General features: G+C 42.1%; 3 protein-coding genes and 1 long non-coding RNA gene across 4 annotated transcripts; all 4 read left to right on the forward strand.

The window, feature by feature from the left end:
* Positions 1 to 1,354: 1,354 nt before the first annotated feature.
* Positions 1,355 to 4,948, forward strand: LOC138972047 (uncharacterized). The gene is made up of 2 exons (XM_070344887.1): positions 1,355 to 1,438; positions 3,902 to 4,948. The coding sequence occupies exons 1-2, from the start codon at positions 1,361 to 1,363 to the stop codon at positions 4,946 to 4,948; spliced, it is 1,125 nt and encodes a 374-aa protein (XP_070200988.1). The 5' UTR covers positions 1,355 to 1,360.
* A 7-nt stretch (positions 4,949 to 4,955) lies between these two features.
* On the forward strand, positions 4,956 to 5,726 carry LOC138972048 (putative ankyrin repeat protein RF_0580). The gene has a single exon (XM_070344888.1). The coding sequence runs from the start codon at positions 4,956 to 4,958 to the stop codon at positions 5,724 to 5,726; it is 771 nt and encodes a 256-aa protein (XP_070200989.1).
* Positions 5,727 to 7,568: 1,842 nt separating this feature from the next.
* On the forward strand, positions 7,569 to 19,275 carry LOC138970563 (transmembrane protein 233-like). The gene is made up of 5 exons (XM_070343029.1): positions 7,569 to 8,141; positions 11,806 to 11,945; positions 16,002 to 16,117; positions 16,486 to 16,608; positions 18,255 to 19,275. The coding sequence occupies exons 2-5, from the start codon at positions 11,915 to 11,917 to the stop codon at positions 18,414 to 18,416; spliced, it is 432 nt and encodes a 143-aa protein (XP_070199130.1). The 5' UTR covers positions 7,569 to 8,141; positions 11,806 to 11,914; the 3' UTR covers positions 18,417 to 19,275.
* Positions 19,276 to 20,617: 1,342 nt separating this feature from the next.
* Positions 20,618 to 22,180, forward strand: LOC138970286 (uncharacterized). The gene is made up of 2 exons (XR_011456869.1): positions 20,618 to 21,803; positions 21,909 to 22,180. It is a non-coding gene; the product is annotated as an uncharacterized lncRNA (long non-coding RNA).
* Positions 22,181 to 23,414: the final 1,234 nt, after the last annotated feature.

Raw genomic sequence — 23,414 nt, forward strand, 5'->3', positions numbered from 1 at the left:
GTGTGTGTGAACTGAAGAGAGAGAGAGAGAGAGAGAGAGAGAGAGAGAGAGAGAGAGAGAGAGAGAGAGAGAGAGGTAGCATTCAATGACAAGTCAGACAGTTTCAATCCCTTCTGGAAAATCTCAGTTGTATTTTGAAAAACAGAACTTCGGGCACGAACCCCCATGAACCATTTTGTAACTTTTCCTTGTAATCATTCCTTTCGTAGGCTCTAAAAATAAAATTCCAAACATTTAAATTGAAGAGGAAAAAAGTTTTATTGCAACAGTGTGCACATTGTTTTGCAGAAACAAGTCTCTCGGACATACTTGCTAATTATTTGTGAAGATGAATTTGTTGTCAAGAAATATTACAGTAGTACAGTAATGACAGGTTTCAGTAATGACAAAATTAAACCTATTTAAGGGGTGTCAATTCATCACACTCAAACAGCAAGGAAATAAAAGAAAATGAACACAACTAGTTTAAATCAACATGTGTGCAACTCAAATGTCCTGTCTTCTTCAGAGAGCGGTGACAGAGACATGGAGCATTCAAAAGATGGTGATCTCATCGAGGCGATCAGAAACAAGAACCTGGAAAAGACCCTTGAATGCCTGTCAGCGGGGGGCGGACCCTGATGCTTTTGACGGCGACACTCCGCTGATCGTGGTCTATGGAAAGCCGTTTGGCTCATAACCATTACACGCGTAATAAAAAATAAATACACGCGTAATAAATGATTAATACGCGTGTAATAAATGATTAATGCGCGTGTAATTTATCTTTTTTCTTATGCTATGGAATAGCATAATGATTAAATACACGTGTAATAACTATTTCATACGCGTGTAAGAAATGATTATTACGCGTGTATTAATTATTTCTTACACGCGCATGAAATATTTATTACGCGTGTATTAAATATTTTTTACACGCGCATGAAATGATTATTACGCGTGTATTAATTATTTCTTACACGCGCATAAAATATTTATTACGCGTGTATTAAATATTTCTTACACGCGCATGAAATATTTATTACGCGTGTATTTAATCATTTCGTACACGTGTATGACATTTTTATTCCACGTGCATTTAATCATTTCTTACACGCGTATAAACTATTTCCTGCATGTGTATTTAATCATTTCTTACACGTGCATGAAATATTTATTACACGCGTATTTAATCATTTCTTACACGCGCATGAAATAGTTATTACACGCGTATTTAATCATTTCTTACACGCGTAAAAAATGATTATTACACGCGCATTAATCATTTATTACACGCGTATTAATCATTTATTACGCGTGTATTTATTTTTTATTACGCGTGTAATGGTTATGAGCCAAACGGCTTTCCATAGTGGTCAGCATGGTGCAGGGCTGTGAGGAAACAGCGCTCGCTCCCATAGACGCTGGCTGCAAGGTCAACTTGACGACGATACGCAAGGTCAGCTGTGGGTCTGTCTGAGCTCTCGCTCTATCTCTCTGTTTTGTTCTATCTGTCTGACTGTCTGTGTTTGTTTATCTCTTTGTCTGTATGTCTGTCTGTTTATCTCTTTGTCTGTATGTCTGTCTCAGTGTTTATCTCTTTGTCTGTATGTCTGTCTGTTTATCTCTTTGTCTGTATGTCTGTCTGTTTATCTCTTTGTCTGTATGTCTGTCTGTTTATCTCTTTGTCTGTATGTCTGTTTGTCTCTTTGCCTGTCGGTCTGTGTTAGCCTATTATTTAGCCATTGTTGATTAGTCCCTCTTTTGGGTGAGGTCTAGATGTAAAATATGGATCACTGTTTATTCTATAGTATACTAATGTACCCGTCATTAAAGGCACAGTACGCCTCCCGTAAACCATCACAGATACTGTCAGGCTTTTACACACAGTACAAACACCCTTCCATTTGAACGCTCACCAAACGGGAACATCCTAGGTGCCCTACGTAAAGAGCGAACAATTTTCAAAGAATTAATTTTGCGGATTGTCTCCTCACACAATCGGACCGTGGTGTGTTTGGGCGCTAGACCTAACTTTTGAAATCTAAATAATAAATTGACAGCTTGTTACACAAACATTCTTAAATCATAAAAGAATTCTTTTTTCATCAAGACAAGATCAGTACAATTTGAAGTTTTGAAAGTTTGAAAAAAGAAAAGCCCGGAAGCAGGGTCACGCAAGCTCGTGGTTCTCATAGCAGACGATGGTTTATGCCTATCGCCAGTTCCTCTGAACAGTCAAAAACCATCACTAGAGTTCTTGTGAATCACAGCGTTTGTTTCGTATAGATTCAGAGGTACACAATAACGTGCTATTGCAGATAAGCTTACAGCGAGTCGCATTCAAATTACAAACTGACGACTACATTGTGAAAAAAGGAAACTGGATCACAAGGGTTCACGATGGCTCAGGGGTAAGATAAACCACGCAAACATGAATTCTTTGAAAATTGCTCGCTCTTTACGGAGGGCACCTAGGATGTTCTCAAGCGGTGAGTGTTTAAATGAAAGGGTGTTTGTACTGTGTGTAAAAGCCTGACAGTATCTGTGATGGTTTACGGGAGGCTTACTGTGCCTTTAAGTATTTGTTGTCTTCAGCAAGAATGGTTGGGTTTCTGGCAGTCTGGTGGTCCTTAATAAGAGTTTTTAACAGCCTCCTTTTCCATGTTCAGGTCTGATGACTTTTTCCTCTATGACTGTTGTAGGGGAAGGGCTCATAATATGGACCACTTTTTGTTTCATGCTGATAGTTAACTAGCTTGTTTTCCTGCGAAGAAGTTTCATTTTGTAGTCCTTCTCTCTTAGGTTAACCGTAAGGCTTAATTAGAGTGAAATAGCTTTGATAGATATTCAACAAAAAATTAAATACAGAAAAAAAAACCAAATGGTCCATAGTAGGAGCCAGGGCGCCTAATATGGACCACTGAAGCGGCCTTCTCGAATCACTGTAAAAAGCCCCCAATACTTCAAAATAACATGATACAACTTAGTGTGCAAGTCAGACTAATCAAATATGCTTTAGATGTATCTGTTTCGGGTTGATGAGAGCATTATTTGAAGCACACCAGGAAACTAAAGAAGCTTATCAAAAACAGAGGGAAAATAAGTTAAATTATCAACTTCCACAAATAGAAGACTATTTGTGATATTTTTTTTAAATCTCGAAGGCTAGTTATAGGTTATTTCCAGCAAGCTTCTGAATGAAATAATGAAAATAGCATTTAGCTTTTATTTTCTTCGATTAGTTAAAGGTGGTCCATATTAGGGGACTCACACATACTTTGATATTTTGCTATTATTTTTTGTTTGCAGTTGAAACTCGGGGTCAACACTGCTAAAATGTAACAAATACGGTCTTAGCTGTCATATGTAGCAATTTTTGTGTGATAAAAGCTTTGGCTGTTGGCAGAAACGAGTCTGTTTTAGGCGGCAAATTTAGAGTGAACCCTGCCAAAAGTGCAAAAAAGAGAAAAAGCCTAACGGTTTTGAGGTTTGTGTTTCTGCAACTGTTTTGACATGTGAAAGTTATCCAGAGAGGGTGAATACAGCGAATGAAATTGTTTTGAGCGCTCTAGCGCCGTTAGTTTGTCAGAACAGGAGGTGGTCCATATTAGGAGCCGGTCCATATTAGGAGCCCTTCCCCTACTTGTCAAATGCGCTTCTGGCTCTTGAGTAGGCAGCGTTGTTCTCAGGGCTTGGGTGGCTTTCCAACTGTTCGCGGGCTTTGGTCAGCTGTTCATGGAGTATCTGCAGGCTGCTGTTCCAGTAGGGCTTGTAGTCTGTTCTTCTTCCCCGAGGTATACTTTGGGTAGCAGATTTTAAGATGGCGCTGGTTAGGGTATAGACATTGCAGGGGAGATTCTTTTAAGATGCTAAATGAATTACTTTTATTCCGACGATGTGGACATCTTTGGTCTTACAGGGCAGAGGCATGCAGCACATGATCTCGCTTCCCTGCATGGCGTACCGCATAAGAATGCACCGTGTCTTGAAGCGTCTTCTCTACCATCCAAGCTGTGACTTCAGCCAGACTGACTACTCAGAGAACAATACCATCATGCACTTGGCTGTGCGCAGAGGGGACATGACTCTGGTGGACGCTCTGCTGCCCAAAGGTTTGCTGCTGCTGACCAACAGGCAGGGGTTCACTCCCTTGCACCTGGCTTCACACTCAGGGAATGTGGAACTGATGCACACGTTCTTCAACCAATGGAGGAGGGAGAACGGAGTGAAGTGGAAGACGGCAGGTCTGGAGGCTGTAGATAATGAAGCGGGTGTGCTTGAAGCAAACACAGACAGTAAAGCCCTAGCACAGCCACTCAGCAATCCTTTACATACGCCAAATCCAGGCCAGGTGGTCAGTTTGGCATTAACAGGTGTCGGTCCCGCAAAAGCAGAACGCAATGACAGTGTTTTGGACATGGCTTTTTCATATATGGCAACAGCACACAGACACATTAGCGTACCAACAGGAGAAGCTTTTCGGACAGAGACAAGAAACAGTGATAGTTTACGACTTACTTTTTCTCACCACAAACAGAAGACCGACAAAACAGTTGCAGGAAAAGTTTTAGACAGTTGGCAGCCAAAAGAAAACCACAACAGTAGTTCGTCTGAGTCTCTGAATGCAGAGTCAAAAGATGGCTTTCTTCACAGCTTCACATTGCCAGAAGAAGTGGAGGCGTGCCTTCTCAGCATGCCTGCAGAACAAGTGTGCGAGACGTGGACCCAGTGGAGGCAGGTAGGAACAGGGTGCTGCAGGAAGCTTGTGGAACACACAGCAACACACACAGGCAACACCATGCTGCATCAGGCCGCCAAGGGCGCACACGTCAAGTTCCTCAAGTACCTGCTTGCCCACGGTGCTGACGTCAACAACCTGAGCACGCGCAACAAGACGCCGCTCATGTGTCTGGTGAGTGACGTCGTGTCACACGTCAGTGGTGAGGGTGGCGGCGGGTCGGAATAGCATTCGCATGGTGGACCTTCTGGTGCATGCCGGGGCCAGTCTGTCCGCGTCCAGCCAGGCACTGGACTGTGGTGACACCGCGCTCATCGCCGCCCTCAAACACAACGCCTGTGAGGTGGCCTGGCACCTCCTAACTCACTATCCCCACCACCTCCACCTCCACCACGCAGACCGAGAGGGCAACACCGCCCTGCATCTAGTCATCAGCCTTGAGCGCAGGAGGAAGGCGACCACACAGGTGCTGCTCAAGCTAGGCGCTGACTTTTTGTGTGAAAACAGGAGTGGACATTCCCCCGTGGCTCTTGCGGTCAGAAGGAACGGTGCCGAGGCCATGGAGATGTTTCTACAGCATCAGCCTGACTTTCTCTTTCGACCCCAGTTCAGCTGGACCTGCATGCTGTCCAACTGTGGGCGCTTCCCCCACCAGAGCAAAGGGAAGCAACTGCAGGTGTTGTTGCGCTACGGGGCCGATGTCAACCAGGTGCAGGCCGACGGTCGCACAGCGCTGGAAGGTCTTCTGGCCTGTGGCTGTATCGACGAAGCCTTCTTGCTGACGCAGCGTGGCTGTAGAGTGCGAGACAACTCTGTCACCAGGTCTTTCCAGCGGTTCCATTCAGGCAAGGCTCGCCAACATTCACAGGACACGATTAGGAAGCAGTCCACTGTGTCTGTAGAGACTACTGGTCATCTGCATCAAGGTCAGTCACAGAGAGAGGAACATCACTCCTTACAGTCAAACCAACACACTAGCCTCTCTGCCGCCATCTTTAACCTTTGAACAAAGAACCGTCAGAGAGGGGGACATCGCTAATTCTAACGGTCAAACCAAAACAGTGTCTTCTTTGTCGCGGTTTTTAAACTCGGAACAGGGTGAACTGTCAGTGGAAGGTAAGTCCAGGCGATCGTCAGCTACATCGCCAGGGACCTGCATGAGCCGTGCAGCTTGCAGTCTCTTTGCTTGGACGCTATACGTCACGAGGTGCGTAGACACAGGTCGGACTTCTCTGATGCCGCTCGCCTGCCACTGCCACACAGCATCATCAATGTGATTCTCTATAGATGTTAGGCTGGATAACGCTTTGTTTTGTTTTGTCCTGAATTAAATGTTGGAATGAGTTCACATTTTGTTTTTTGATCGGTTAACATTGCACCAATTTTGACAAATTTCTTGGGAACTCTTTGATGTTTGGAAGACATTGTAATTTGTCCTTTCTGTTGCAAATAAGGATAGTTCATGAAAGATAATTAAGCGAATTTGGTTGTGAAACATGAAGTGAGCTACTTCAGGAGTGTTGATATTTTTAATTGTTACTGGGCAACACATGCATTTATACACACACACACACACACACACACACACACACACACACACACACACACACACATGGAGACAGACTGACATGCACACGCAACCATACAGAAAGACCAACACACAGACAGGCAGACAGACAGACACACAGACAGACACACAGACACACACACACAAACACACACACACACACACACACACACACACACACACACACACACACATGAACAAAGCCCTAATCCCGAAGTTGACTTTGCAAGGACTTCTCAAAGTCTTTTTACCAAAAACTCAGTTCCAAGAATGTATATATAGCCTAGTGAGCTTCCTAAAATAGCCTTCACGAAGTCGACTTGGCTAAATATATATCAGGATTATGTGTTTACATTGGAAGAATTTTCCTTAAGATTATTCTTCACTAACATTGTGCTTTTACAATGAGCTGAGATATATTACTCCTCAACACAGAGTTCCAGTTCTCTTTTCTCAAAAGGAGTTGATGTTGTCTGTCGTTTCTGTGAAATTTTATAAGGGTCTGTTTGCATTTTTTTTTAATAAACCCAAAGGCAAAGCTATCATTACTTATACACAAACAGTTGCTGGTAATGATTTACTTTTATTTTGTATGATGTACACTATGTACTTTAATCGTCCAGTTTTTAACCCACCTCATAAATAACCCATCTAAATGTGTTTGCGTGCTTTGTAAAGTGAATTTGTTTTACTCTCTCCGATTCATGAAGCTGGCTATATATATATATATATATAGTGTGTGTGTGTGTGTGTGTGTGTGTGTGTGTGTGTGTGTGTGTGTGTGTGTGTGTGTGTGTGTGCTTGCGTGTATGTGCTTGCGTGTATGTGTGTGTGTACATGTGTGTTTCCCGTGAGTGACTGGTTTTGCTTATTCAGACGCTTTTTAGTGCAATCCTTCATCCTTAATCATTAGAATATAGCTTATTTTGTGTTTTAAACCGCCTGACACCGCGATGCAGTTTTCCTTGTACAGTCGAGCCTGTCTATAACGACCCCCCGGGCCAAGGGACCAATCAAAAGTAGTCGTTGTAGAGAGGTGGTCGCTATGAAAAGGTGAACTATATGGGGGAAAACTCTTTGTGGACCAGTTTGGGTGGTCGTAATGGGCAGGTGGTCGTTATCGAGAGTTGGTCGTTACCGAGAGGTGGTCGTTACCGAGAGGTGGTCGTTATTGAGAGGTGGTCGTTACCGAGAGGTGGTCGTTATCGAGAGTTGGTCGTTACCGAGAGTTGGTCGTTACCGAGAGGTGGTCGTTATTGAGAGGTGGTCGTTACCGAGAGGTGGTCGTTATTGAGAGGTGGTCGCCAGGGCAGGTTCGACTGTATTTATGAAAGTAAAGTTTTGGGTCTTGAGTTTAGACGACAGCCCGAAGGCTTGTGAGTGTCGCATCACGGATCGCGTTCCTCTCGATTCATCAAACCCTTCAGAGTGGAGTCATTACCCCACCCCTTCCTGCTTTCAACTCTCTGATTCAACGCTTCACACATTTTGCTCTTCCACCTACTCAACTTCCTCCCTCCACATGTGCTTCTTCCGACGTAGAATTAGTCCATATGTGTTAACTTCAGCTAAAAATCTATGTTTGTACTGCCTCACCAAAACCTCAAAGTGTTTTCAACAAATTCCTCGCGCTGGGTCTACTGTCCAGGAAAGCACACTAACGGTCGTGTGAAAAGGGAGTTTCAATCACAGTTGATTCCATCATCATCTAATCGTTGACAACTGACGTTCTTGTGACCATATTGGACGTCACAACTTCTGGGTGTTAGCAGGTAGGTATTCCTTCGTTGGTCAAGGGCTGGATTCACCGACCTTAACTCCAAGTGAAGGACACCTGCTGGATTGAATTTGAAGGTATGTTTGCTTCTGTGACTGCTTATATAAGTCATGTTTGTTTGTTTGTTTTCTCTTTTTTTTCAGAACTAGAAACTTACTACATGTATCCAAAGTATTGATCAACAATCATAATTGTAATTGTGTAAAAGAGCTATGTGGAACCAGTCTCCTGGCACCCAAGAGAATAACAAGCAAATTATGAATGCTTATGAATTTCATTTCATTTTCATTTTTTCATTTCATTTTTTCATTTTCATTTCATTTTTTCATTTTCATTACTTTATTGTCCCATCGCTGGGAAATTCGGGTCGCTTCCTCCCAGTGGAAAGCTAGCAGCAACGGAGTCGCGCTACCCAGGTGTCTGCGTGTTTAGGTGTATTCAGCCACCTGCACTTATGGCAGAATGACCAAGGTCTTTTACGTGCCATTGTGATGACACGGGGGTGGGACATGGCTTCCGTCTCTGGGTCTGCACATAAAGTTGACCCGTGTCCGTCCCGGCCCGAATTCGAACCTGCGACCTTTCGATCACAAGTCCAGTGCTCTACCAACTGAGCTACTCTCGATTTTTTTAATATGTTCTAAAGTAGTTGTTTTTACATGCTCATATTTTTTCATCAATACTAATTACGTTTATTATTTGTTTAGTGAGGTAATGTCTTTAAAATATGTTTCCCTACTTTGGTCGAGGGCTTGGTCAGTGTCTGTTTCTGTCTCCCTCTGTTTATTTGTTGGGTTCTGTTTCTCTTTGCATATTTTGTAGTAGGACATAATATTATTGCCCAATCAAAGTCAAGTAAGAATGGAGGGGGGGTATCGTTTGTGTGTGTGTGTGTGTGTGTGTGTGTGTGTGTGTGTGTGTGTGTGTGTGTGTGTGTGTGTGTGTGTGTGTTAAGAAAGTTTATTAAACAATTCTCAATCTGCACAGAAAGCAGCCAGGCTGAATTTTGGTATGCGTCCAAGTAGACGGGTTCTTATCCTTCGTAGAAGCCTGGGAGGATCAGATAGTGAGCTGAACGGGAAAGACTATGCCTTCAAGTTCAAAACAATCGGCTCTTGAGGTTCATCATGTTGGTTGTTGACAATTGTGTCGATTGTGTTGTTTCTTTCTGTTATGCACTTTTTTTTCTCTCTCAAAATGAAGAGGGTATTCTAAGCGAATTATCTCCTGCGACATGTTATTACTCAGCCCTGAAAGTGGCCATAATTTTACTCGCGAAATGTTCATCTACTCGCCAAATGCGTGTACATTTGCTGAATTTTGTGTGTGGTTTGGCTTGTAAAGTTTGCTCTCGGGCGAGTAAATTTACAGAATCACTAGCCAAAGGCTAGGGAATCATTTGTTGGACTTTCAGGGCTAGGGCTGTACTGTGTGTATTGTATAGATGTTATTATACTTTAATCAATGTGAAGCTAAACCCACAACCTCTTGTCCAAAACAGAAACTTATGGCCGTTTATGTCTCGTTGTCGGTAATGATTTAGAACAATTTGCACTGATCGTCGTTGACAGTATAACTGCAGGGCGGGGGATGTAGCTCAGTCGGTAGCGCGCTGGATTTGTATCCAGTTGGCCGCTGTCAGCGTGAGTTCGTCCCCACGTTCGGCGAGAGATTTATTTCTCAGAGTCAACTTTGTGTGCAGACTCTCCTCGGTGTCCGAACACCCCCGTGTGTACACACAAGCACAAGACCAAGTGCGCACGAAAAAGATCCTGTAATCCATGCCAGAGTTCGGTGGGTTATAGAAACACGAAAATACCCAGCATGCTTCCTCCGAAAGCGGCGTATGGCTGCCTAAATGGCGGGGTAAAAACGGTCATACACGTAAAAGCCGTGGGAGTTTCAGCCCATGAACGAACAAACAAACAAACAAGTATAACTGCAATGTAAGCTACTTTTAATGGTCACCTCGGAGAATCATACATTTACCAAAATGATCATGAGAAAAACTATTAAACAAATGAGAACTTACTTAATAAGGAGCTAGCTCTTGCTTATATTCGTCAACGGGGACAAGATTGGATCACATTTTCTTTTACTTATAATTCAGGACAAGAAAAAGTAATGAGAAATCAAACCAGTGTACACGCAAGCACAAGAGCAAGTGCGCACGGAAAAGATCCTGTAATCCATGTCAGAGTTCGGTGTGTTATACCAAGCATGCTTCCCCCGAAAGCGGCGTATGGCTGCCTAAATGGCGGGGTAAAAACGGTCATACCTGTAAAAACCCACTCTTGCAAAAAACACGATTCTACGTGGGAGTTTCAGCACATGAACGCAGAAAAAGAAGAAGAAGAAGAAAAAATCAGGGACATATAAGCAGACCATTTTCACCTGGGGGTGAACGCACGTACATAAGTCATGGCGCTAATCCAATCAATTTGTGTGACATCACTAAAGACCGAGTGTGTAGTGGAAGTCGTTACATCTTTCAACTGCACTTGAAAGAGAACTGGAGAATGAGGGGATGGGGGAGGGGGGGGGGAGGTAGGACTGTCAACCATCGTCACAGTTGTCATCAGGCTTTTTGGACGTCATGCCATACCCCCTCCCATCCCCCTTCTTACATATGTTCCATCCCGAAGACTGAGAAACGTGTTTTTATTTTGTGTGCTTCTGTGAAATGTAATATTGAACTTTGTCCAGAATATGTATCTAGTCATCAATTCCCCGTGCTTGGCCAGTTATTTATTGAAAATCAGTCATTGTGTACGTACGTTCGGGAAGAAAAAAAGGTTTAATGCTCACACACACGAGTTTTGCAGCATATCGTAACAACTGAATGGCATCTGTCCAACATTTTGTTTGATGTTTGTGTGTATTAACATCAATACATTTAAAGGCACATTTCATTTCGTGCAAGCAATCATGTGCAGACGTGACCCAAATCAACAGCCTGGCTGTTTTCTGTGCAGAGTGGGAATTGTTTGAGTTTATAGATTTTTAAATTTTTTATTTCCCCCACATGATTTTACTTCTTTTACGTACATATAATATATTATAACATTACAACAACATTATAGACATCCAAGACTATGCTACATGCATCTTTAAAAAAAAAAATTAAAAAAAAAATAAAAAACACCCAATAAAACTTACAGTCACATAGCCCATATTCAGTTCATTTCAAAATTATATTTAAACATACTTTTCATCTTATCTTTCCATAACAAAATTATGTTTTAATACAAATAACAAGAAAATCTTGTTCTCTCCAAGTCACATAATCGTAAATTAGAATAATAAGGAGCAGCAAATGAATTATCCTTATCTTGCTGAGTTTATAGATTTAGTTGGTTTGCTGCCGTGTTGTATCTTTCTCTTCTCGAGTCTTTTGACCCCTTCGCTACCACAATATCTATCAGGTACATACTTTACTACAAAGAAAAAAACACCAATACTCCGACAAGGGAAACAACCGCTGTTTGCATTTTCAGCAAGATAATTGCCTCTCGTGAAGACTATTTTCTCAGTCTAGGTATAATTTTAATACTTTGTATATTATGATTTTGTGTCTTACTTTAATAAACCCACTAAACTTCATTCGGCAATCAAGGGATTGACTCATGCCGTAACTCTGCAAGATGTATGTGCGACTCTTTGCATTGTTGAATCATGCGCGTCAAAGATGTACAGTACAGTATCGGCATTTGTTTATAAAGCACACATTTTTCTCTACAGGCCTTGACAATTATCGGGTCTTCAAATCAGCCATCTTAATCATGCGGAATCTATAACTGAGTATATACCACGTTACCTTGGAGACAACAGCACGTGACCAACTGCACCAATGAAAGGCAAGAAGAAGAATGACGACATCGGTAAGTCATGAACCGGCAAACTTAATGTTCTTGGCCAATGAAATGAGTAGATTACTGACATAAGCTGGGCTGTGTGGCTTAATTCCTGTACTCTTCAGTCATAGAATACTTCATGGCTGTGTGGCTTAATTCCTGTACTCTTCAGTCATAGAATACTTCATGGCTGTGTGGCTTAATTCCTGTACTCTTCAGTCATAGAATACTTCATGGCTGTGTGGCTTAATTCCTGTACTCTTCAGTCATAGAATACTTCATGGCTGTGTGGCTTAATTCCTGTACTCTTCAGTCATAGAATACTTCATGGCTGTGTGGCTTAATTCCTGTACTCTTCAGTCATAGAATACTTCATAGCTGTGTGGCTTAATTCCTGTACTCTTCAGTCATAGAATACTTCATGGCTGTGTGGCTTAATTCCTGTACTCTTCAGTCATAGAATACTTCATGGCTGTGTGGCTTAATTCCTGTACTCTTCAGTCATAGAATACTTCATGGCTGTGTGGCTTAATTCCTGTACTCTTCAGTCATAGAATACTTCATGGCTGTGTGGCTTAATTCCTGTACTCTTCAGTCATAGAATACTTCATAGCTGTGTGGCTTAATTCCTGTACTCTTCAGTCATAGAATACTTCATAGCTGTGTGGCTTAATTCCTGTACTCTTCAGTCATAGAATACTTCATGGCTGTGTGGCTTAATTCCTGTACTCTTCAGTCATAGAATACTTCATGGCTGTGTGGCTTAATTCCTGTACTCTTCAGTCATAGAATACTTCATGGCTGTGTGGCTTAATTCCTGTACTCTTCAGTCATAGAATACTTCATGGCTGTGTGGCTTAATTCCTGTACTCTTCAGTCATAGAATACTTCATGGCTGTGTGGCTTAATTCCTGTACTCTTCAGTCATAGAATACTTCATGGCTGTGTGGCTTAATTCCTGTACTCTTCAGTCATAGAATACTTCATGGCTGTGTGGCTTAATTCCTGTACTCTTCAGTCATAGAATACTTCATGGCTGTGTGGCTTAATTCCTGTACTCTTCAGTCATAGAATACTTCATGGCTGTGTGGCTTAATTCCTGTACTCTTCAGTCATAGAATACTTCATGGCTGTGTGGCTTAATTCCTGTACTCTTCAGTCATAGAATACTTCATGGCTGTGTGGCTTAATTCCTGTACTCTTCAGTCATAGAATACTTCATGGCTGTGTGGCTTAATTCCTGTACTCTTCAGTCATAGAATACTTCATGGCTGTGTGGCTTAATTCCTGTACTCTTCAGTCATAGAATACTTCATGGCTGTGTGGCTTAATTCCTGTACTCTTCAGTCATAGAATACTTCATAGCTGTGTGGCTTAATTCCTGTACTCTTCAGTCATAGAATACTTCATAGCTGTGTGGCTTAATTCCTGTACTCTTCAGTCATAGAATACTTCATGGCTGTGTGGCTTAATTCCTGTACTCTTCAGTCATAGAATACTTCATGGCTGTGTGGCTTAATTCCTGTACTCTTCAGTCATAGAATACTTCATAGCTGTGTGGCTTAATTCCTGTACTCTTCAGTCATAGAATACTTCATGGCTGTGTGGCTTAATTCCTGTACTCTTCAGTCATAGAATACTTCATGGCTGTGTGGCTTAATTCCTGTACTCTTCAGTCATAGAATACTTCATAGCTGTGTGGCTTAATTCCTGTACTCTTCAGTCATAGAATACTTCATGGCTGTGTGGCTTAATTCCTGTACTCTTCAGTCATAGAATACTTCATAGCTGTGTGGCTTAATTCCTGTACTCTTCAGTCATAGAATACTTCATGGCTGTGTGGCTTAATTCCTGTACTCTTCAGTCATAGAATACTTCATGGCTGTGTGGCTTAATTCCTGTACTCTTCAGTCATAGAATACTTCATGGCTGTGTGGCTTAATTCCTGTACTCTTCAGTCATAGAATACTTCATGGCTGTGTGGCTTAATTCCTGTACTCTTCAGTCATAGAATACTTCATGGCTGTGTGGCTTAATTCCTGTACTCTTCAGTCATAGAATACTTCATGGCTGTGTGGCTTAATTCCTGTACTCTTCAGTCATAGAATACTTCATGGCTGTGTGGCTTAATTCCTGTACTCTTCAGTCATAGAATACTTCATGGCTGTGTGGCTTAATTCCTGTACTCTTCAGTCATAGAATACTTCATAGCTGTGTGGCTTAATTCCTGTACTCTTCAGTCATAGAATACTTCATGGCTGTGTGGCTTAATTCCTGTACTCTTCAGTCATAGAATACTTCATGGCTGTGTGGCTTAATTCCTGTACTCTTCAGTCATAGAATACTTCATGGCTGTGTGGCTTAATTCCTGTACTCTTCAGTCATAGAATACTTCATGGCTGTGTGGCTTAATTCCTGTACTCTTCAGTCATAGAATACTTCATGGCTGTGTGGCTTAATTCCTGTACTCTTCAGTCATAGAATACTTCATGGCTGTGTGGCTTAATTCCTGTACTCTTCAGTCATAGAATACTTCATGGCTGTGTGGCTTAATTCCTGTACTCTTCAGTCATAGAATACTTCATGGCTGTGTGGCTTAATTCCTGTACTCTTCAGTCATAGAATACTTCATGGCTGTGTGGCTTAATTCCTGTACTCTTCAGTCATAGAATACTTCATGGCTGTGTGGCTTAATTCCTGTACTCTTCAGTCATAGAATACTTCATGGCTGTGTGGCTTAATTCCTGTACTCTTCAGTCATAGAATACTTCATGGCTGTGTGGCTTAATTCCTGTACTCTTCAGTCATAGAATACTTCATGGCTGTGTGGCTTAATTCCTGTACTCTTCAGTCATAGAATACTTCATGGCTGTGTGGCTTAATTCCTGTACTCTTCAGTCATAGAATACTTCATGGCTGTGTGGCTTAATTCCTGTACTCTTCAGTCATAGAATACTTCATGGCTGTGTGGCTTAATTCCTGTACTCTTCAGTCATAGAATACTTCATGGCTGTGTGGCTTAATTCCTGTACTCTTCAGTCATAGAATACTTCATGGCTGTGTGGCTTAATTCCTGTACTCTTCAGTCATAGAATACTTCATGGCTGTGTGGCTTAATTCCTGTACTCTTCAGTCATAGAATACTTCATGGCTGTGTGGCTTAATTCCTGTACTCTTCAGTCATAGAATACTTCATGGCTGTGTGGCTTAATTCCTGTACTCTTCAGTCATAGAATACTTCATGGCTGTGTGGCTTAATTCCTGTACTCTTCAGTCATAGAATACTTCATGGCTGTGTGGCTTAATTCCTGTACTCTTCAGTCATAGAATACTTCATGGCTGTGTGGCTTAATTCCTGTACTCTTCAGTCATAGAATACTTCATGGCTGTGTGGCTTAATTCCTGTACTCTTCAGTCATAGAATACTTCATGGCTGTGTGGCTTAATTCCTGTACTCTTCAGTCATAGAATACTTCATGGCTGTGTGGCTTAATTCCTGTACTCTTCAGTCATAGAATACTTCATAGCTGTGTGTGCTGTGTCTTACAAAAATAAAAGGAACAAATAGCAAGTTCACAGCATTACCAAGCTACTTCCAGAATCACCCCTCCTGCATTTAGAATGGACATTTCAACAGAAGACAAACACTATTTAAGAAATCCGCAGAAAGACTGTTAAGGACTTATTCTAACAAGTATATTCCACAAAAAATCATGTCCGCTAAATAATTTGCAACCTTTGATGAAGAATTCGAAGCATCCAGACTTCGAAATATCCAGTTCAGAAAGGAAAGAATCTTACAAAATCATAATCTTACGTAATCAGAATCTGAAGTATTTAAAAAACTTAACTACCCAGAGTTTGAAGTGTCAGACACTAAAAAAGATCAGAATCTGAAATATCCAGGGTCTTAAATATCCAAAATCTTAAATGTCCAGAATTAAAAATTAGAAAATAAATATCCGGATCAAATATTTAAAAATGTGTAATATCATGATTGTGTATATCCCCCGTGTCTCAGAGGCTGATATCCAGCACTATCACACGGACGACGTAATATAATGTATATCCCCCTTGTCACAGAGGCTGATATCCAGCACTATCACACGGACGAGGATGCGTACCTGTCGTCGTACCGAGCCTACCAGGGGCCTGCTGACGGCGCCAACGGGGTCCCCCTCTCCACCATCTCGAGCAGGGTTAGTCTGGCTGGCTGGCTGGCTAGTGAGCTGGCCTTCTGTCTGTCTGTGTTAAAATAACATGTTTTTCTATTTTGGACATAGAAAAGGAAGCTAAGAATTCAATTCATTGCCTTTGGATGTGGTGCTGAGTATGCACACGGAACAGTAGATTCGCTACGCTTATAAAAATCACAATATCGTCATAAATCAAAGTTAACATAAAGACGAGGCAAACATGTCATTCATGTCCAACTGCCTTGCAATATCGTGTCGGATAAAAGTGTAAATGATCGTTGAAATGCTTTTGTTTGACTTTTAGCGAATAAGAGTATTTGTGTACGCTATGAATGTCTTATTGCTTCTTTGTGGCTGACCGGTGTGTGCAGGAGACTCTGAGCGACTCGTCCTTCATACAGGAACGGCCCAGGAGTTACGGTTGTCTGGCGTGTGTCTCCGCCTTCCTGTGCTGCTGTCCGGTCGGTATCGCCGCCCTCTGCTACTCATGCAAGGTACGTGTGTCACTGTGGCCGATTTATCCCTCCTTACCTTGTTATCTCTCCTTTTATCTGTACGTGTGTGGCCGTCTTATATCTGCTCGTGTTATCTCTCCTTTAAGAGAAATTCAAGTTTTACGCTCTCACGGCAAAGCAAAGGGGCATATGTTCCAGGGTTTTACCCTGACACAAGTGTATATGTCGTGCCGAATTCACGTAATTGCCGACTTCGCGGAATCGGCAACATTTTTGCCCATTTCGCGTAATCGGCAAAACGCTGCCCATAACGTGAAATCGGCAGCGTTTTGCAAAAAACGCGGAAAGTCTTCTAGAATTTGCCCATTTTGCGAAATCGGCAGCCACTTTTTGGTTTTAAAGTTCTCAAATGCCTGGGATATCATAACACTTAGACAACTAGATACTCGAATGGATAGATATTCCAATAATCGATAAGTTATGGCAAGTTATTGCAGAAAGTGTAGTTTTCGTGCATTTCCGGAGTTATGCTCGACACAGACCATAAAAAACATAGTAGGGAGGTAAAGCAATGTTAATGCAATGTTCTGGTGACACAAAAAGTAACAGACTGGCTGTCGCTTTTGCGAAATGGGCAAATTTTAGAAGCCTTTCCGCATTTTCGGCAAAACGCTGCCGATTTCACGTATTGGGCAGCGTTTTTACCATTACGCGAAATGGGCAAAAATGTTGCCGATTCCGCGAAGTCGGCAATTTCGTGAATTCGGCACGACACATACATGTTAAGGGGGTATCAGAGATCTTCACTCATGGTAGAATAACCGAGGTCTTTTACATGCCGCTGTGGTGACACGGGGTTGGGACGTGAATACTGTCTCTGGTCTGCAAATAAAGTTGACTCGTGTTTGTCCCGGCCCGGATTCGAACCCGTGTCCCTAGGATGCCAAGTCCAGTGCTGTACCACCTGAACTACCCGGGCCCCCTCTCTCCTTTTATCTTGACTCTCCTTATCTGTAGAAACCGGGGTGTTTTCCTTTTTTGACAAGGAGAGACCCGAAATACCCGTTTCAAATGCTAAATGCCAACAGTACCTGGCGGGCAAGGCACTCCAGAGGATGTGGATTTTTTGTAAGAGTCCAAGTGGAGGCACGAGAAAGTTACCGGCACGGTTGGCCTAGTGGTAAGGCGTCCGCCCCGTGATCGGGAGGTCGTGGGTTCGAGCCCCGGCCGGGTCATACCAAAGACTTTAAAATTGGCAATCTAGTGGCTGCTCCGCCTGGCGTCTGGCATTATGGGGTTAGTGCTAGGACTGGTTGGTCCGGTGTCAGAATAATGTGACTGGGTGAGACATGAAGCCTGTGCTGCGATTTCTGTCTTGTGTGTGGCGCACGTTAAATGTCAAAGCAGCACCGCCCTGATATGGCCCTTCGTGGTCGGCTGGGCGTTAAGCAAACAAACAAACAAACAAACAAAGTCAAACAAACAAACAAACACGAGAAAGTTAACAAGCGGGTGGGAGCCAGCCGCGGTGTTGGATTGGTTGAAAGTGAGATTTGTTGTTGTTCTCAAATAGTCACAAGAACTAATTTGCATAGCATGGCATGGCATAGATCTTTGGATGGGATTTTCTATGACGTCACATGAAACGACATCTTATATCCCCCTCTTACCTTGGACTGTTGCAGGCGAGGTGTGCGAAGCATGACGGCGAGTTCTCTGACGCGCGCGTGCTGGGTCGTCAAGCACGTGACATCGCCATCGCCAGTATCGTCCTCGGCATCTTCCTCCTGCTCGTCGCCGCCCTCGTCGTCATCCTCATCTGGCAGACTGTGGGATTCGACAAGTGATGACGTCATTTTCCTCGCGCGCTGGACTGTAACGATTTGACGTGGTTGTTTCCAGAAATACGACGCAATTACTGGCGTGGACTGAAGGGTTGTGTTGCTTGAAAAGAGATTGACTTTGACAAGTGATGACGTCATGGACTAAAGTCACAATCCTCGATCGGTGGCCTATGGTCATTATACTTGGTGGTTTCAAGAAATAAGTTAAAACTACTGTTGTGGCCTAAGTTGTTGCGTTTGTCGAAGAAAGATTCATACTTCATCGGTCAGACAATGTGACATCATTCACGTGACGACAGAAAAAAATGACACAGTCGGCACCCAAAACTGTATTCTTTTAGATGAGATGGGCGAGCACTTGAAAGGGCACTGTCGCCTGATATAAGAAAGTATGATACCATGTGAACATTCCACAGCATCACAGCCGACCAGAGATACGAAACTGAAGTGGTGGTAGCAACGTTATTAAAGAACTTAATATATTATAAATGATTATTATGAAGCGAATTAAACAGAAACTGAAGTGATGGTAGCAACGTTATTAAAGAACTACATATATTATGTATGATTCTTATAAAGCGAATTTAACATTTATGCATACGAAGTTGTCCAAACCTTCTGACAACTTTTCACTCATGACCGCTGCCATTTTGTAAATTTGACCTTTTGCCCTAAGAGTCTACGTCAAGTACCGATGATGTGGCAAGTTTGACATCGCTTGAATCGGACGTGTGTTGTGGTTTACAGAGTCAAGTTTCTGACTGAAAGCAGTGCTTTTTCATAACACTTTTTGTTCTTTTTCTTCTGTGAATAGTATTTGAGTCAATTTGTTCTGTTTTGTTCGTTTTTGGTGTGTGTGTGTGTGTGTGTGTGTGTGTGTGTGTGTGTGTGTGTGTGTGTGTGTGGGGGGTGTACCTTGAACTTTGGCGTGCGGTGTGCTTTTGAATGTATGTGATTCCTTTCATGGTAGGTGCTGCTTGGAAATGTATTTTAGTTATAATTCTTGAGGTCTGCGTGTTCGTGATTCTTAAAATGGGGGTTCCATTGCATCATGAATGTTCTCAAGCCCTCTGAACCCCCCTTCCTATTTCTTTCTCCCCAAGTGCATGAATGACGTCATGCACTTGACATTATTATAAACTAACTTGTCTTTCTGTCCACTCTACCCGTGTTATTTCCCAGACCGATCTTAACCAAGGAGTGTTTTGTTTACCCTCATATAGAGGTTGTATATTTAATTAGACGCCCGGTATAGGGGTGTGTATAGGTTTCGCTCGATGTGTTTGTTTGTTTGTTTGTTTGTTTGTGTTCGCATATAGATCTCAAGAATGAACTGACCGATCGTCACCAAACTTGGTGAACAGGTTCTATACATTCCTGAGACGGTCCTTACAAAAATTGGGACCAGTCAAACACACGGTTAGGGAGTTATTGGTGGATTAAAATTAAACAAGGACTTATACAGGGACATCTTCATGGTCAAAGGGAAATAACCATTCTCACTCAGTCACTGCCACCAACTGAGAAGGTTATTTCCCTTTGACGGGGGTGTTTTTCCTACCTAGTAGGAATTTCTTGTTGTTCTATTCTGTATGTGTTCTTTTGTAAAGGGCCTAGAGCCATAGGTTAGCCACTTAAAAATGTCCAGTTATTATTAGTAGTATTAGTATTATTGTTATCTATATATCTATATACGGCTTGTGTGTGTGTGTGTCTGTCTGTCTGTCTGTCATTCTTCGCGATGCACGGCCAAAGTTCTCGATGGATCTGCTTCAAATTTGGTGGGCATATTCAGGTAGACCCCGGACACAATCTGCTCGATGAAAATTTTCAACACGTGCTCTCAGCGCGCAGCGCTGAACCGATTTTGGTTTTTCTGTACATCCATTCCCAGTAACTCTTCCTTATCTTCTCCAGTGTTTTGCGCGTTTAGAAATAGTAGTGACATCTTCCGCAAGCAATGTAACTACATGTATGCATAGTATTTGATACTTGGGTAGATTACTACGAGTTACACGCATGTTCAATTCTGCTGCTTTCATATCATATTTTTGATTAGGCCAAACAAAAAAAAAATCTGTTTTCGGTATCCGACCGACCCTATTTTTTCGCGCGACCCTAGACTTTTTTTGGGCATTTGGGAAAAAAACCAAAAAAAACAGGGTTTTTTTTGTGGCAAAATAACTTAAAAATATGGTTTTTTTGGGAAAAAAAAAATCCCGACCTACCGACCCTATTTTTTTTGCCTATGTTACCGTAAACAGACTATTTTTTTTTTGGCCTTAGGTGATGGAAGATCAGCTTATTGTAAAAGTAATACACACGTCCACGTAAAAGGGAAAAAATTCGTTATATTCCGTTATCTACTTCCGGGCAACAACACACACAAAGTCAGAGTAAAGTTTGAACAGAAAGTAGCACTAAGTGAGAGTGAAGTTGTGACAGAAATCAGGATAAATGGCAAAGTTTGAACAGAAAGCATGACACAGTCAGGGTAGAGTTTGAAACAGAAAGCATGACACAGTCAGGGTAGAGTTTGAAACAGAAAGCAGGACACAGTCAGGGTAGAGTTTGAAACAGAAAGCAGGACACAGTCAGGGTAGAGTTTGAAACAGAAAGCAGGACACAGTCAGGGTAGAGTTTGAAACAGAAAGCATGACACAGTCAGGGTAGAGTTTGAAACAGAAAGCAGGACGCAGTCAGGGTAGAGTTTAAAACAGAAAGCAGGACACAGTCACGGTAGAGTTTAAAACAGAAAGCAGGACACAGGCAGGGTAGAGTTTGAAACAGAAAGCAGGTTACAGTCAGAGTAAAGTTTGAACAGAAAGCAAGACATAGTCAGGGAACAGTTTGAACAGAAAGCAAGACATAGTCAGGGTAGAGTTTGAAACAAAGTGCAGGACATAGTCAGGGTACAGTTTGAAACAGAATGCAGGACATAGTCAGAGTAGAGTTTGAAACAGAAAGTAGGACACAGGCAGGGTAGACTTTGAAACAGAAAACGGGTTACAGGCAGGGTAGAGTTTGAAACAGAAAACGGGTTACAGGCAGGGTAGAGTTTGAAACGAAAAGTAGGACACAGTCAGGGTAGAGTTTGAAACAGAAAGCTGGACATAGTCAGGGTAGAGTTTGAAACAGAAAACGGGTTACAGGCAGGGTAGAGTTTGAAACAGAAAACGAGTTACAGGCAGGGTAGAGTTTGAAACAGAAACCAGGACATAGTCAGGGTAGAGTTTGAAACAGAAAACGGGTTACAGGCAGGGTAGAGTTTGAAACAGAAAGCAAGACATAGTCAGGGTAGAGTTTGAAACAGAAAACGGGTTACAGGCAGGGTAGAGTTTGAAACAGAAAACGTGTTACAGGCAGGGTAGAGTTTGAAACAGAAAACGGGTTACAGGCAGGGTAGAGTTTGAAACAGAAAGCAGGACACAGTCAGGGTAGAGTTTGAAACAGAAAACGGGTTACAGGCAGGGTAGAGTTTGAAACAGAAAGCAGGTTACAGGCAGGGTAGAGTTTGAAACAGAAAGCAGGTTACAGTCAGGGTACAGTTTGAACAGAAAGCAAGACATAGTCAGGGTACAGTTTGAAACAGAATGCAGGACATGGTCAGGGTAGAGTTTGAACAGAAAGCTGAACAAATGACAAACAGAGTTCACTACATTGCTGCTGATGCTATCACATAATGTTTAACTATTTCTATATTTGTGTATACATATAAAAGAGTGTGTTCAATCAAAAACAAAATAAAATGGAGATGGTAAGGTTGATATGCTGTGTGTGTGTGTATCTGTGAGTGTGTGTGTGTGTGTGTGTGTGTGTGTGTGGGTGTGTACATGTATGTGAAGCATGCATTTAGAACCAATTGACACTACTGAAGAAAATATACTTTCCCTTGCACACACACACACACACACACACACACACACACACACACACACACACAGCGGGGGTAGGGGGGGGGGGTTTAGCTCAAACAGACTCGAGACGACAGTTGAAAGGCTACTTAATAGTACTTATCGGATATATCAGATATGCATACTCGTATTCGTAAACCAATTGATACTACTTCAGACAAATGGACCTCACAGCTAAGCATGAGCCGAATTCGGTGCGTCTTTATATCATGCATTCAAACCTGACCTAGATTTATGTTGAATAGCTCTATTGACATTCCCTGCCAATATGCAAGTAAGAAAGTAAAGGACTGTTCACGAAAATAAAGCATACACTGCTTCTCGCTTGAGCTGTCATGTCAACCATCACGGTTCTCTGCAGGGTTTTTCACAGAATGAAAGCCTCCTTCCACCTAAACACATACAAAAAATCAAAAGTCTGGCTGCATTCTGTGTAGAGTCGCAATTTTTCTGTTGAATTAATTTTGCATGCTGACATTGGTGTCAAGTACGAAATTAATTAAAGGTACAATTTTCACGTTGCCCAAGAATAAGCCAGACCGTTTACGTTTGGTACGTGTTTAGGTTAAAGGGTGCTACTATCCCTTGTAAATACTTGGACAGGACTGTGGGGGCTGACATGATTGATTGAATATATTATAGTTGTTTATTTATTAATTCATTTTTGTATTGAGAACCCAGAATTGATGTTATTCTGTTTTATCAGTTCTCGGCCTATTCTTTGAAAACTATTCGCGCTTTAGGCGTACCATAGTAAATGTAGACGGTTCCTAACAACTCAGATTCCTTCACAGTCGAAACTTTATAAAAGCGTGTTAAAAATCCTGATCTGTTTAGAAAAAAAAAAACAATCCGAGGAACGTCCCAGAGGTTACATTAGTAGCCGGGACAGTACCTTGAAATGAATAGTTTTGGCAAAGGCCCAAGCTCAAGCCTTCTGTCTGCGAACACAGGAGCTTGTATCCAACCACCGGTCGATAATCATTTACTCCTGCATGCTTATTATTTACTGCTGCATGCTTACCCTTACTACTACTATTTATTAGTAAATAGTAGTAGTAGACTGTATGGAAGTAAGGAGTAAATA

This window comes from Littorina saxatilis, linkage group LG7 (genome assembly GCF_037325665.1).
Source record: "Littorina saxatilis isolate snail1 linkage group LG7, US_GU_Lsax_2.0, whole genome shotgun sequence".
Classification (NCBI taxonomy): domain Eukaryota; kingdom Metazoa; phylum Mollusca; class Gastropoda; order Littorinimorpha; family Littorinidae; genus Littorina; species Littorina saxatilis.